Consider the following 15,948-nt stretch of genomic DNA (forward strand, 5'->3'; position numbering starts at 1 on the left):
AGAATGAGGGGAGATCTAATAGAGGTGTACAAGATTATGAAGGGTATAGATAGGGTGAACAGTGGGAAGCTTTTTCCCAGGTCGGAGGTGACGATCACGAGGGGTCACGGGCTCAAGCTGAGAGGGGCGAAGTATAACTCAGACATCAGAGGGACGTTTTTTACACAGAGGGTGGTGGGGGCCTGGAATGCGCTGCCAAGTAGGGTGGTGGAGGCAGGCACGCTGACATCGTTTAAGACTTACCTGGATAGTCACATGAGCAGTCTGGGAATGGAGGGATACAAACGATTGGTCTAGTTGGACCAAGGAGCGGCACAGGCTTGGAGGGCCGAAGGGCCTGTTTCCTGTGCTGTACTGTTCTTTGTTCTTTGTTCTTTGATCAGCCATGATCAAAATGAATGGCGGAACAGGCTCGAAGGGCCGAATGGCCCACTCCTGCTTCTAGTTTCTATGTTTCAATGCTACTCACTGTGCCACAAGACCGCCTGTACCCACTGCCCCTGATTTTGCCAATTCACAGCTGGGTGAGTTAGGTTAACATTGACCCTTCAATGATCTTGTCCATGCCAGCGGGGAATGGGTTCTCCATCTTGTTATTGCACAGAGCAGCTGCTTAGTAGTTAGCTGTGGTTTCATACCCCAATCCCTCGCTTGTGGAGAGCGGAAAATCCTTTTGCAGCACGAAGCTGATGCTTGTGTAATAAATAAGACAGGGGAGGAAGGACCGCGTGGGGCACCCAGCGAGGCATGAGTAACGGGCGCACCAGTGACTGGACACGAAATTCTGAACGAAAAGGTGGCAGCTCTGCGGAAATGGTGGACGGCAAAGCTAGTTCCGTGGGTTACACTGCGGAACCTGATCGAGAGAAGGGGAATGTTATTGATGGGAACCGTTGAACTCTGAATGTACACCTCCTTGGTCCTTGTATCCATCCCTGATTATCATGGGGAAGAAATTTTATACAGAATCCTCCCCAAACGGAAACCCAATTCAGGGGTTTTGGGTAGGGCGGGAGGGGGGGGGGGTAGAATCCTGCTCGTTGCGCCTTCTGTTGGGTGTGACTCAACGATCTATTGTTCATCCTTTCTCTTGGTCCCGAGGCCTGTTGTCTGAGTTGTAAAGCTATTTTTTACACCTGAAAGTTTGTAACACAGATAATTAAGTGATGCGGTGGTTATTCATAGTGGAGTCCGATCTTTTTGAAGATAAAATAAGTGAGCTTTATGTAATGTGTGCATAATGCGTGTTTTGCAGCCCTAATTATTCTAGATGTTTTAGCCATGCTGATGATGTGTAAATGTTCAACAATTTGCTATCAATCTATGCAGCCAAGTGATAATTCTCCCTGGGACTCATGAATTGAATTGATTTATTATTGTCACATGTATTGGGACACAGTGAAAAGTATTGTTTCTTGCGTGCTATACAAACAAAACATACCGTTCATAGAGTACATAGGGGAGAAGGAAAGGAGAGGGTGCAGAATGTAGTGTTGATTTGATTTGATTTATTATTGTCACATGTATTAACATACAGTGAAAAGTATTGTTTCTTGCGCACTATACAGACAAAACATACCGTTCATAGAGTACATAGGGGAGAAGGAAAAGTGAGGGTGCAGAATGTAGTGTTGATTTGATTTGATTTATTATTGTCACATGTATTAACATACAGTGAAAAGTATTGTTTCTTGCGCACTATACAGACAAAACATACCGTTCATAGAGTACATAGGGGAGAAGGAAAGGAGAGGGTGCAGAATGTAGTGTTGATTTGATTTGATTTATTATTGTCACATGTATTAACATACAGTGAAAAGTATTGTTTCATGCGCGCTATACAGACAAAGCATACTGTTCATAGAGAAAGAAAGGAGAGAGTGCAGAATGCAGTGTTACAGTCATAGCTAGGGTGTAGAGAAAGATCAACTTAATGCGAGGTAAGTCCATTCAAAAGTCTGACAGCAGCAGGGAAGAAGCTGTTCTTGAGTCGGTTGGTTCGTGACCTCAGACTTTTGTATCTTTTTCCCGAAGGAAGAAGGTGGAAGAGAGAATGTCCGGGGTGCGTGGGGTCCTTAATTAAGCTGGCTGCTTTTCCGAGGAAGCGGGAAGTGTAGACAGAGTCCATGGATGGGAGGCTGGTTTGCGTGATGGATTGGGCTACATTCACGACCTTTTGTAGTTTCTTGCGGTCTTGGGCAGAGCAGGAGCCAGACCAAGCTGTGATACAACCAGAAAGAATGCTTTCTATGGTGCATCTGTAAACGTTAGTGAGAGTCATAGCGGACATGCCAGATTTATTGTTCATAGAGTACATGGGGGAGAAGGAAAAGACAGGGTGCAGAATATCGTGCTGCAGTTACAGATAGGGTGCAGAGAAACGGCAGCTCAGTGACACAGTGGTTAACACTGCTGCCTCACAGCGCCAGGGTCCCGGGTTCGATTCCCGGCTCGGGTCACTGTCTGTGCGGAGTTTGCGCATTCTCCCCGTGTTTGCGTGGATTTCCTCCGGGTGCTCCGGTTTCCTCCCACAGTCCAAAGATGTGCGGGTTAGGTTGATTGGCCGTGCTAAATTGACCCTAGTTTTGGGGGGAGTAGCAGGGTAAATATGCGGGGTTACGGGGATAGAGTGGGATTATTGTCGGTGCAGGCATGAAAAGGCCGAATGGCCTCCTTCTGTACTGTAGGGATTCTATGATCAGTTAATATAAGGTAGGTCCATTCAGAAGTCTAATGGCAGCAGGGAAGAAGCTGTTCTTGGGAATTTCAAATCCGAGGTGAACTGTTCAACCAACCGTGGGACAAAAAAGAGAATCGAGTCCTTCTGATGCCCTCTCAGAGGTTGGGCAGCGCTGTGGGATTGATGGGAGAGATGGTGAGAGGCTGATTTCCATTGGCTCGGAATATCTAGAAATCTGGGATGTGAACTCAGCATAAGGGGTCGGCCAGTCGAGACTGAGATAAGGAGAAATTTCTTCTCGAGTGTTGTGAATCTTTGGGATTCCCTTCTCTCGGGAGTTGTAAATGCTCAGCTGTGGTGTATAGGGGACTGATAGATGTTTGAAGAGGCCCCCATTGCCCAATCCCTGTAACCCCACCCATTTACCATGGCCAATCCCCCTAACCTGCACATCTTTGGACACCAAGGCACAATTTAACATAGCCAATCCACCTAAACTGCACATCTTTGGACACCAAGGCACAATTTAGCATGGCCAATCCCCCTAAACTGCACATCTTTGGACACTAAGGGACAATTTAGCATGGCCAATCCACCTAACTTACACATCTTTGGACACTAAGGGACAATTTAGCATGGCCAATCCACCTAACTTACACATCTTTGGACACTAAGGGACAATTTAGCATGGCCAATCCACCTAACTTACACATCTTTGGACACTAAGGGACAATTTAGCATGGCCAATCCACCTAACTTACACATCTTTGGACACTAAGGGGCAATTTAGCATGGCCAATCCACCTAACCTGCACATCTTTGGACACTAAGGGACAATTTAACATGGCCAATCCACCTAACCTGCACATCTTTGGACACTAAGGGACAATTTAGCATGGCCAATCCACCTAACTTACATATCTTTGGACACTAAGGGGCAATTTAGCATGGCCAATCCCCCTAACCTGCACACCTTTGGACACTAAGGGACAATTTATCATGGCCAATCCACCTAATCCGCACATCTTTGGACAGTGGGAGGAAAATGGAGCACTCGGAGAAAACCCAATCAGACACGGGGAGAATGTGCAAACTCCGTACAGTCACCCAAGGTCAGAATTGAACCTGGGTCTCTGGCGCTGTGAGGCCGCAGTAACCACTGTGATATTGTTTATCTGGTTAGCAGGTGTGCAGGAGTGAATATCTGGTCCGACAGAGGACACTCACATAAACATGTGGCTAAAACCGGTCTTCCAGTTCGAAACAGTATTATTTCCCCGTTTTACTGGTATTCCTTTTTAAAGTATACAAGACCAGTTCAGACCTGTATTCTTATTTCCCCGTTTTACTGGTGTCCCATTTTAATATATACAAGACCAGTATTCTTATTTCCCCTTATACTAGTATTCCATTTTAAAGTATACAATACCAATTTGGACCAGTATTCCTATTTCCCCTCTGCCAGTCCCTTGAGGACAGATTATTGACAACCTGCAGATCTAAATATTTACTCAAAACTACTTCTCTGGTGATTGTAGTTTTCCTGAGTTCCTTCCTCCCTTCCACTTCCTGACTCACAGCTATTTCTGGGATGTTGCTTGTGTAGTCCATTCTGAAGACCAATTCAAGATTCCTGTTCGATTCAGCTGCCCTACTTTTAAAGTTTATTTGTCAGTGTCACAAGTAGGCTTACATTAACACCGCAATGGATGGAGAGAGTGCAAAGAAGGTTCACCAGGATGTTGTCTGGTCTCGAGGGTGTTGGCTATGAGGAGAGGTTGAATAAACTAGGATTGTTTTCACTGGAAAGACGGAGGCTGAGGGGAGACCTGATAGAGGTCTACAGAATGATGAGAGGCATCGACAGGGTGGATAGTCAGAGGCTTTTTCCCCAGGGTGGAAGTGTCAATTACAAGGGGCACAGGTTCAAGGTGAGAGGGGGAAAGTTTAAGGGAGATGTGCGGGGGGGAAGTTTTTCACGCAGAGAGTGGTGGGTGCCTGGAACGCGCTGCCAGAGGAGGTGGTGGAAGCAGGCACATTAGCAACATTTAAGAGGCATCTGGATGGGTGCATGAATAGGGAGGGAATAGAGGGGCAGAAGGTTTTTGTTTAGTTTGGTTAGGCCATCATGATCGGCACAGGCTAGGAGGGCCGAAGGACCTATTCCTGTGCTGTACTTTTCTTTGTTCTTTGAAGTTACTATGTAAATCCCCCAGTTGCCACACTCCGGTGCCTGTTCGGGTACACTGAGGGAGAATTTAGCATGGCCAATGCACCTAATCAGCACATTTGTTGGACTGTGGGAGGAAACCGGAGCACCCGGAGGAAACCCAGGCTGACACAGGGAGAACGTGCAAACTCCGCACAGACGGTGACCCCCAAGCCGGGAATTGAACCCGGGCCCCTGGCGGCCGTGAGGCAGCAGTGCTCACCACCGTGCCATTATGCTCTAGCTCTGCTTTCCATTTTCAGTTCCCCATTCACACTTTGTATTGGACCAACAACACTCACTCTGTTAACTCTTATTTAAATATCTGCAGGAACTCTTACTCTGATTTTAATACTATTCAAATCGAGTAAAATGGTGAAACGATTTGATGGATAGAGAAATTATTGTCCTGTAGTGGAGGAATCCAGAACAAAGGGGCGTCATCTTCAAGTTAGGGTCAAGTTATGCTGAGGCATCAAATCAGGTGGGGCAACAAGCATCTGGAAACTGCTGCTCCCCGGAAGGTTGTGACTGCTGAATCAATTGTAGATGATAGACTGAGATGCAAAGGGTTAATTGAGCAAAGGTGGCTGAATAGCATTCAGGTATAAATCAGCCACAATCTGATTGTGTGGCAGAACAGGCCCGAGAGCCTGAATGGCCTCCTCCTGTGTGTCCTAACAATGAAACCTCGCACTCCAGATGCTGCGGCCTTCCCCACTGAAGGTGAACTCAACTCAAGAAGAAAGCAGCCAGAGGAGGGAGTAGGAAGGCTGGTCTGAACTGGTCTTGTGTACTTTAAAGTGGGACACTGGTAAAACGGGGAAATAAGCGGCGGAATTCTCCAGCCGCGCTGGTCTAAAAGCCGGAAATTCCCACCCGGCTGTCAATGGGTTTTCACATTGTCCGCAACCCGCCCGCTAAAATTCCAGTGGCGGGCAGGATGGGAGAATTCCGGCCAAGAATACTGGCCCAAACTGGTCTTGCATACTTTAAAATGGAATACCAGTAAAAGGGGCGAGGGCAATAAGAATACTGGTCCAAACTGGTCTTGTACACTTTAAAATGGAATGCTAGTAAAACAGGGAAGTAGGAAAACTGGTCTTGTATACTTTAAAATACCAGGTTAAAGTCCAACAGGTTTATTTGGAATCACGAGCTTACAGAGCGCAGCTCCTTCATCAGGTGAGTGAAGGAGCAGCGCTCCGAAAGCTCGTGATTCCAAATAAACCGGTTGGACTTTAACCTGGTGCTGTGAGACTTCTTACTGTGCCCACCCCAGTCCAACGCCGGCACCTCCACATCATACTTTATAATGGAATACCAGTGAAACGGGAAAATAAGAATACTGGTCTGAACCAGTCTTGTATACTTTAAAATGGAACACCAGTAAAAGGGATACTGGTCCAAACTGTTTTTTTTTCCTCCTGGGAGTTCTCCTGTACAAATGTTAGTTTGTTCTTCCCCAAACCTTTACACTTAATGCTGATTTCCCTTTGCCCTGAAGGGCACAGATTTAAGATCATTAGCCATAGATCTGTGGGTGGGGGAGAGGGAGGGTTAGAGATGAGGGGACGATCTTTTGCTGTGATCCAGAATGCATCACCTGAAAGGGCGCTGGAAGCAGGTTCAACAGTAACAACAAAAACCAGCAAATTACATTGAGATAGCATCTTGAAACTTCCCAACATGCTTCACTGGTTTGGCAGCAAAGGAAGTGATAGGGCAGGTGACCAAAAGCTGGGTGGAAGAGGTAAGTCTTTGAAGAGACGTCTTGAAAAGCGAGATCGGGAGGCGAAGAGGTTTGAGGGTGGGAAAGGGGCCTAGGTTTTTTGTTTTATTTATTCATGGGACATGGGCGTCACTGGCTGGGCCAACATTTATTGCCCATCCCTGGTTGCCCTTGAGAAGGTGCTGGTGAGCTGCCTTCTTGAATCGCTACAGTCCACGTGCTGAGAAGACCACCTTCTCAAGGTCAACGAGGGATGGGTAATAAATGCTGGCCAACTAGCAATGGCCATGTCCAATGGATGAATAAGAACTAAAGACAAGGTCAATAATAGTCGCGTGATTAAAATAGCGCAAGAGGGGAGTGTAGAAATCTCAGACAGAGGGTTGTGGGGCTGGAGGAGTTTATTGAGATAGGAATTTTAAAACAAGGATTCAAATGTTGTCTGACCAATGGGATTGTCTTTATTAAAGAGCTGGCTTGGGCACAAGGGCCCGAATGGCCTTTTCCAGGTGCCGCACCATCCTTTGACAATTAATCCTTGTGGGGAAACAGTAACTCTGTAAAATCCAGTTTGCATTCCAAACAGTTGGCGGAGAATTGACGTAAAAGGCTGTACAGATTGATAGTATTAGTGATGGTATTTCTACGTCATGTGAATGATTGTCCTGTTTACTCCTGAGGCAACCTTAGGAGCAATGAAGGACCACGGTGTGTTACTCAAGTCTATTATTGTGTTAATATTAACAATTGGAAGCGTCCCAGAGCTGTTATTTATTTGCTATTTACAATGGGTGGGACATTATCGATGTGCATAGATGTATATATTAGAGTTTTTTATAGTGATGAAACAATGTGACAATTTCATTAAATGTTCCTCTGTCTTAATATTGTGGATGCTGTCATGTGATTTTTTTCCCCCCCTTTAATGGGACAAAATCCCACTCCTAATTCCCTTGAACCAAGCTGTTGTTTCAGAGGGTATATGAATTTGTTTAGGTTTATCAATTTTAAGTTTATCTATTAGTGTCACAAGTAGGCTTACATTAACACTGCAACATTTAAAAAACATTTGGATTAGTACATGGGTGGGAAAGGAAACAGAGGGATATGGGCCAAACGTGGGCAACTGGGACTAGCTGGGAGGGCACCATGGGGTGGCACGGTGGCACAGTGATTAGCATTGCTGCCTCACAGCGCGAGGGACCCGGGTTCGATTCCCAGCTTGGGTCACTGTCTGTGTGGAGTTTGCACGTTCTCCCCGTGTCTGCGTGGGTTTCCTCCGGGTGCTCCGGTTTCCTCCCAAAGTCCGAAAGACGTGCTGGTTAGGTGCATTGGCCATGCTAAATTCTCCCTCAGTGAACCCGAACAGACACCGGGTTAGGGGATTTTCACAGTAACTTCATTGCAGTGTTAATGTAAGCCTACTTGTGACACTAATAAATAAACTTTAAAAAACTTATGCATATTATGTTTATTTAGCATCTTTCTGCTCACAGATTAATCTTTAGAAATCTTAACAGTGATGCATCAACAAGTATTTTTTCACACAGAGGGTGGTGAGTGTCTGGAACAAGCTGCCAGAGGCAGTAGTAGAGGCGGGTACAATTTTGTCTTTTAAAAAGCATTCAGTTACATGGGTAAGATGGGTATAGAGGGATATGGACCAAATGTGGCCAACTGGGACTAGCTTAGGGGTTTAAAAAAAGGGTGGCATGGACAAGTTGGGCCGAAGGGCCTGTTTCCATGCTGTAAACCTCTATGATTCTACTTACAGCAATTGGAACACAGGCAGATAGGAATAGCAAACAAAACAGCCTTCAGTGACTCAGTATTTGCTTTTATCACTAACCAGCCATCCAGCCAATTCCCGCACTGGCTGTGGTTATCTATGAAGACCCCGTCTTCTCAATCTTGCCCCTGACCTGAAGTGCGGTGACCCTCAGGTTAAATCACCACCAGTCAGTTCTCCCTCTCAAAGGCGAGAGCAGTCTATGGTCATCTGGGACTGTGGCGGCTTTCATTTCATTTTTTTGCTTTTATACAAATAACATTGTTTACACTGGAGGAAAGTGGGTTTCGAAGCCAGAATTTCAAGAGCTATTCTGATCGCCGCAAATGCTTTGTTACTATATTCACAATAGAATCATAGAATCCCTACAATATAGGAGGCCATTCAGCCCATCAAGTCTGTACCGACCACAATCCCACCCAGGCCCTATTCCCATAACCCTCATTTACCCTGCTAATCCCCCTGACACTAGGGTCAATTTAGCATGGCCTATTCACCCAACCCGCACATCTTTGGACTGTGGGAGGAAACCGGAGCACCCGGAGGAAACCCTCACAGACACGGGGAGAATGTGCAAACTCCACACAGACAGTGACCCTAGTCAGGAATCGAACCCGGGTCCCTGACGCTGTGAGGCAGCAGTGCTCACCACTATGTCACCGTTCCGTCCAAAGTACATAGTGCTAATCAGCAAATCCCTCGATAGCAACACTCCAGAATGTTACAGCACAGGATGATGGGATATCAGACTCTGTCTATCGCATTATGTCCTACAAGAGGGCGGAATTTTCCCGTCCCGTCTGCCACGGGACTGTAGCGGGCGGGACACGGACCACGCAAAAATCCAGTGATCTTGGGCATGATTTTCCAGTCTTGGGGCAAGCGCGGCCGGAAAATCCCACCAAGGATCTTGCGTTTCCACACAACAGGATGTTCCAATACTTTTCACTGCCAATCGAAAACTACTGAAGAGTAGTCACACTTGTAAATTGGGGACAGACATTTGTACATGGTGTTCGGGTACGAGATCAGAAACAGGGCGGCACGGTGGCACAATGGTTAGCACTGCTGCCTCACAGCGCCAGGGACCCGGGTTCAATTCCGGCCTCGGGTCACTCTGTGTGGACTATGCACATTCTCCCCGTGTCTGCGTGGGTTTCTTCCGGGTGCTCCGGTTTCCTCCCACAGTCCAAAGATGTGCGGGTTAGGTGGATTGGCCATGCTAAATTGACCCTAGGGTCAGGGGGATTAGCAGGGTAAATATGTGGGATTACAGGGATAGGGCCTGGGTGGGATTGTGGTCGGTGCAGACTCAATGGGCCGAATGGCCTCCTTCTCCACTAGGGATCCTATGAAATATGTGATGAAGTTAAACTAGACCCCAACTATATTTGGCATTAATGTGAGGATATGATTTTTCACGCCAGGTGGGATCCTATTGACAAAACCAGGGAGCTTTTATCAAAACAAACTTTATTTAACAATACAGATAAATGCAAAATACTGCAGATGCTGGAATCTGAAACAAGAACAGAAAGTGCTGGAAAATCTCAGCAAGTCTGACAGCATCTGTGGAGAGAGAATAGAGCCAATGTTTTGAATCTGAGTGACCATTCGTCATCTGGACTCGAAACGTTGGCTCTATATTCTCTCCCCATAAATGCTGTCAGGCCTGCCGAGATTTTCCAGCATTTTCTGTTTTTGTTATTTAACAACACAGTTTAACTATAACAAATGGATCAGTTTAACATTTAATATTTGAACAATACTTAAACATGACAAGATACAATCCTTAACTGCTAACTTATCTCTATTAGTTCCAATTTGAGCAACATTCCTTTTACAGATTTAAAACCCCTCTTCAAAATCAGTTAGCAAACAACACGGACAAATGTGCTTATTAACAGCCCTAGAGCTTTCTGAACACCTTTGGAGTGAGAGAGATCTTTTCAGAGAGAGATAGAGCATCATCTCTTTTAAACCGCTCCAGTCAGCAACTGCTCTTGATTTATAAAAATGAAACTAAAACACTGTCTTTCCGGCAAGCTCTTATTAACCACATGACTCTATCAATCAATCTAATCAAAACCCTACTCTGAAACCCCAAGGGAAACCCAAATGAACAAAAAGGCATTAACTCTGTTAAGACAAACACATCATTAGCTAAAATCAGTCATCATCCTGGATTCTCAATATTTGAGCTGCCTGATGCAGACAAATTGGCACTGTTGAAAACAGAGCTGAATTTTAAACATACCTCTTACAAGAAACATGATATAAATACATTTTTAAAGGCACAGTATCATCACAATGACAAGCTCCTACAAACAGCAACAAGGTCATTTTTAAAAATAGCTCTTTTACATAAGAACATAAGAAATAGGAGCAGGAGTAGGCCATCTAGCCCCTCGAGCCTGCCCCGCCATTCAATAAGATCATGGCTGATCTGACGTGGATCAGTACCACTTACCCGCCTGATCCCCATAACCCTTAATTCCCTTACCGATCAGGAATCCATCCATCCGCGCTTTAAACATATTCAGCGAGGTAGCCTCCACCACCTCAGTGGGCAGAGAATTCCAGAGATTCACCACCCTCTGGGAGAAGAAGTTCCTCCTCAACTCTGTCTTAAACCGACCCCCCTTTATTTTGAGGCTGTGTCCTCTAGTTTTAACTTCCTTACTAAGTGGAAAGAATCTCTCCGCCTCCACCCTATCCAGCCCCCGCATTATCTTATAAGTCTCCATAAGATCCCCCCTCATCCTTCTAAACTCCAACGAGTACAAACCCAATCTCCTCAGCCTCTCCTCATAATCCAAACCCCTCATCTCCGGTATCAACCTGGTGAACCTTCTCTGCACTCCCTCCAATGCCAATATATCCTTCCTCATATAAGGGGACCAATACTGCACACAGTATTCCAGCTGCGGCCTCACCAATGCCCTGTACAGGTGCATCAAGACATCCCTGCTTTTATATTCTATCCCCCTCGCGATATAGGCCAACATCCCATTTGCCTTCTTGATCACCTGTTGTACCTGCAGACTGGGCTTTTGCGTCTCATGCACAAGGACCCCCAGGTCCCTTTGCACGGTAGCATGTTTTAATTTGTTTCCATTGATATGGGATATGAGTGGTGCAGCAGGGCCTGCAATGTTTGCCCATGCCTAATGCCATTTCAGAGGGAAATTAAGAGTCACATGTAGGCCAGACCGGGTAAGGATGGCAGATTTCCTTCCCTAAAGGACATTAGTGAACCAGATGGGTTTTTTACGGCAATCGATGATAATTTCATGGTCACCATTACTGAGACGAGCTTTCAATTCCAGATGTAAATTCCACCAGCTGTCCTAATGTCCCCAAAACACGAGCCGGGGTCTCTGGAATACCAATTACCACCAGCCCACTATCACCCTCTAATGACCACATTACCTGCTTTGCCTGCTGGATAGGTATTGGCTGGGACACTTAGGGCAGGATTTTCCGGCCCGCTCGCCGGAAAATCCCACCCGAGGTCAATGGATCTTTGCATCGTCCATGCACCGCCCCCCCCCCACCGCCCTCCCTGTCCGCTACGATTCCCTTGGCAGGCGAGGCGAGAAAATTCCCCCCGTCCCGTTAATACCACCTGCTTTCTTTTTAAATTGTGTCACAGGAATTTCTTTTATATCCGCCCAACAGAGGCAGACGCATTGAAGTATTATCTGAAAGGCAGCACCTCTGACAATGTAGCACTTCCTCGGAACTGTACTGGACTGTCAGCCTGTTTATGATCTGAACTCGACTGAATTATTACTCATAGAACATAGAACAGTACAGCACAGAACAGGCCCTTCAGCCCACGATGTTGTGCCGAGCTTTATCTGAAATGCCGAGCTTTATCTGAAACTCCTTCTTCATCGCATCCTCTCGCCTACTGTTTCGAATTTAATGACTTACCTGCCTTTAATTAATTACAACCCTTAAGTGTGGAATACCTTAAGGCGACACGGTGGCACAGAATTTAGCGTGGTCAATGCACCTAACCAGCACGTCTTTCAGACTGTGGGAGGAAACTGGAGCACCCGGAGGAAACCCACGCAGACACGGGGAGAACATGCAGACTCCACGCAGACAGTGACCCAAGCCGGGAAACGAACTTGAGTCCCTGGTGCTGTGAGGCAGCAGTGCTGGGGCTGCAGTCAATGGCAGAGCAGGCTCGACAGGCCATGCAGCCTACTCCTGATCTAATTTCTTGTGTCTGCCCGTATATACGGATACCAATTGGCTCTGGCCCATTGTGCCACCTCCCATGATCATTCACTGAGTCTCGGATCACACCTGAGAGGTAGCCACTCGGGGGTGAAAGGCCACTTCCTTGGCTAGAGAGTTGAGAATACTGGGACACTGGGGCAGGATGAGGGGTCAGCCATTTTGTACAGAGGTGAGAGGTCTGAGGAATTCACTACCCCAGAAGGCCGTGAATGCTCAATTGTCCAATGGATGGGATAGACATGCTTTTGGACTCAAGTGGAAATGAGGAATGTGGGGATCCAGTGGGAAAGCACTGTTGAGGCAGAAGATCGAACAGGATCGTACAGAATAGCCGACTAGGCCTCAGGCTTCCTGCTCCGATTTCTTACATAAGCATGCCAGAAGGTCAGTGCCTCAGACCAGCTCTTTGTGCCACTGGATCTTCTGCCTTCACCCAACGGGGCGGACATCTGTCCACCCTCAAGATGGCACTGCTGACTGTGCAGCACTCCCTCGGTACTGCATGGCTGTACCAATGTAGATTTGCTGCCTGCCTCTTTTAGAGTGGGTTTTGACCTTGCAACTCAGACGCCCGGGTGCTAAGCTGATCCAGTCTGGAGGGGAAACAAGTTCTGCAGAGCAGTTTGGGGAGTTCCTACGCCATGTTTCTCCGTGGAGGCACCCTGACCTCTCCACATGCAACCACACAGGACGACAAACAACCACTTTGAAACCAAGGGCACCGAACAGAAGCTGAAGTAACTCTCATGTGAAGAAATCAAACTTGGTGCGGCTGATCGAGTCATCTCCATTATTCATTATTGGTAAATAGCTTATTAAATGCAACGCACAAGACACTGTTCCACACTAGGCCAAGGCTGCCTCAGTGCTCCAACGATTTCCGTTTGGGACTGAGCTTCTCGAGCAGGGAGATGTGAGTGACGTAACTAATGCCGCTGCTTTCCACCGAGAAGTTCCGCTTGTGTCTATCGTTTAGCCACAGATCCTTCTGCGAGCGCCAGCTTCTCAGATACTTCCTCAGTTCAGCAAGGACCTGAGGGGGCAAGAAGACAGGTCAGAACTTTCCAGTCATTAGACGCACACACGCGCACTCGCACTCACTCATTCACTCTCACACTCACTCACTCTCACACCTGTTTCAGCTCTTTATTTGAGCTTTCCAATTAGTTCCTCTCTGCTACTCTTTTCTCACAGTCCTACAATTTCCCGCTCCCCCACAAAAATAACTCCCACGAGGCCAGTGTCCCTTCACCAAATCCAGATCTATTTACAATAGTTAGTAATACTCAGGCAGGAATTTCCCACTACAATGAGCAGCACGGTGGCACAGTGGTTAGCACTGCTGCCTCACAGCGCCAGGGACCCGGGTTCGATTCCCGGTTTGGATCACCGTCTGTGTGGAGTCTGCACATTCTCCCCGTGTCTGCGTGGGTTTCCTCCGGGTGCTCCGGTTTCCTCCCACAGTCCGAAAGATTAGGTTGATTGACAAGAGTCATGTGCTTAATGGGAGGAGCTAATCTTACAGGGAAAAGCAGGTAGTTACTGCTGGGTTCTGGAAGAAGCAAGAGTTCGCTCTCTCTCTCTCTCTGGAGGCTGCTGTTTGGGACCTGCGAGGAGAAATAGATCTCTCTGTCTCTTTCTCAAAGAACAGTACAGCACAGGAACAGGCCCTCCGGCCCACCAAGCCTGCACTGATCACGTTGTCCTGCATAGACCTGTATCCCTCTATACCCCACCTGTTCATGTGTCTATCCAGATAAGTCTTAAATGTCGCTAACGTGTCTGCCTCAACCACCTCACTTGGCAGTGCATTCCAGGCCCCCACCACCCTCTGTGTAAAAAGACTTCCCCCCGCACATCTCCACTGAACCTTTCCCCCCTTACCTAGAACTTGTGCCCCTTGTAATTGTCATTTCTGCCCTGGGAAAAATGCTTCCAACTGTTTCCCTTATCCATACCCCTCATAATTTTATAAACTTCTATCCGATCGCCCCTCCGTCTTTCCAGGGAGAACAATCCCAGTTTATTCAATCTCTCCCCATAGCTAATACCTTCCACCAGAGCTGTTCTGGAGGCCCAAGAACTGGCAGCCCAAGTTCCAACACGTAAGCCTGTGTGTTGCTAACTAATTTTGAAAATAAGTTTAAGTCAATAAAAGAAGTATTGCTTGAATTGGAACTAATAGAGATAGGTTACTAGTTAAGAATTGTATGTTGTCATATTTAAGTATTTCAACTGGTAAAAGTTACATAGAACATAGAACATAGAACAGTACAGCATAGAACAGGCCCTTCGGCCCACGATGTTGTGCCGAGCTTTATCTGAAACCAAGATCAAGCTATCTCACTCCCTATCATCCTGGTGTGCTCCATGTGCCTATCCAATAACCGCTTAAATGTTCCTAAAGTGTCTGACTCCACTATCACTGCAGGCAGTCCATTCCACACCCCAATCACTCTCTGCGTGAAGAACCTACCTCTGATATCCTTCCTATATCTCCCACCACGAACCCTATAGTTATGCCCCCTTGTAATAGCTCCATCCACCCGAGGAAATAGTCTTTGAACGTTCACTCTATCTATCCCCTTCATCATTTTATAAACCTCTATTAAGTCTCCCCTCAGCCTCCTCCGCTCCAGAGAGAACAGCCTTAGCTCCCTCAACCTTTCCTCATAAGACCTACCCTCCAAACCAGGCAGCATCCTGGTAAATCTCCTCTGCACTCTTTCCAGCGCTTCCACATCCTTCTTATAGTGAGGTGACCAGAACTGCACACAATATTCCAAATGTGGTCTCACCAAGGTCCTGCACAGTTGCAGCATAACCCCACGGCTCTTAAACTCCAACCCCAAAAGTTAAGCTAGTTTATTTGTTGTAGTTAAACTGTATTGCTAAAATAAAGTTTGTTTTGATAAAAGCTTCCTAATGTGTCAATAGCATCAAACCTGGAGTGAAACACCTTACCCTCACACTAATGCTAAATAGAAAAACTATTGGGGTCAGGCTTCATAACATACTTCGAGGTTTCCGTCCTGACCCCAAACATCCTTTTTATTTTATTCATTCCTGTGACATGTGCATCGCTGGTCAGCATTTATTGCCCATCCCTAATTGCAGGTGGTGCTTCTTGATACAACTCGGCCGTTTCAGGGGGCAGCTGAGAGTCAACCACATTGCTATGGCTCTGGAGCCACATGTAGGCCAGACCGGGCAAGGATGGCAGATTTCCTTCCCTAAGGAACCAGATGGGTTTTGAACCCACTTTCCACTTTCTCTGCTGTGGA

General features: G+C 46.7%; 1 protein-coding gene across 1 annotated transcript in view; it reads right to left on the bottom strand.

Annotated features, from left to right (window-relative positions):
* Window positions 1-11,311: 11,311 nt before the first annotated feature.
* Window positions 11,312-15,948, bottom strand: part of LOC144505236 (vasoactive intestinal polypeptide receptor 1-like) — a 35,979-nt gene continuing 31,342 nt past the window's right edge. Inside the window, exon 10 of the mRNA XM_078231256.1 lies at window positions 11,312-13,697. Within this exon, the coding sequence (XP_078087382.1) occupies window positions 13,527-13,697 (171 nt within the window). The 3' untranslated portion in view covers window positions 11,312-13,526. The remainder of the gene's footprint in view (window positions 13,698-15,948) is intronic.

The sequence above is a fragment of the Mustelus asterias genome, chromosome 2, assembly GCF_964213995.1.
Source record: "Mustelus asterias chromosome 2, sMusAst1.hap1.1, whole genome shotgun sequence".
Lineage (NCBI taxonomy): Eukaryota > Metazoa > Chordata > Chondrichthyes > Carcharhiniformes > Triakidae > Mustelus > Mustelus asterias.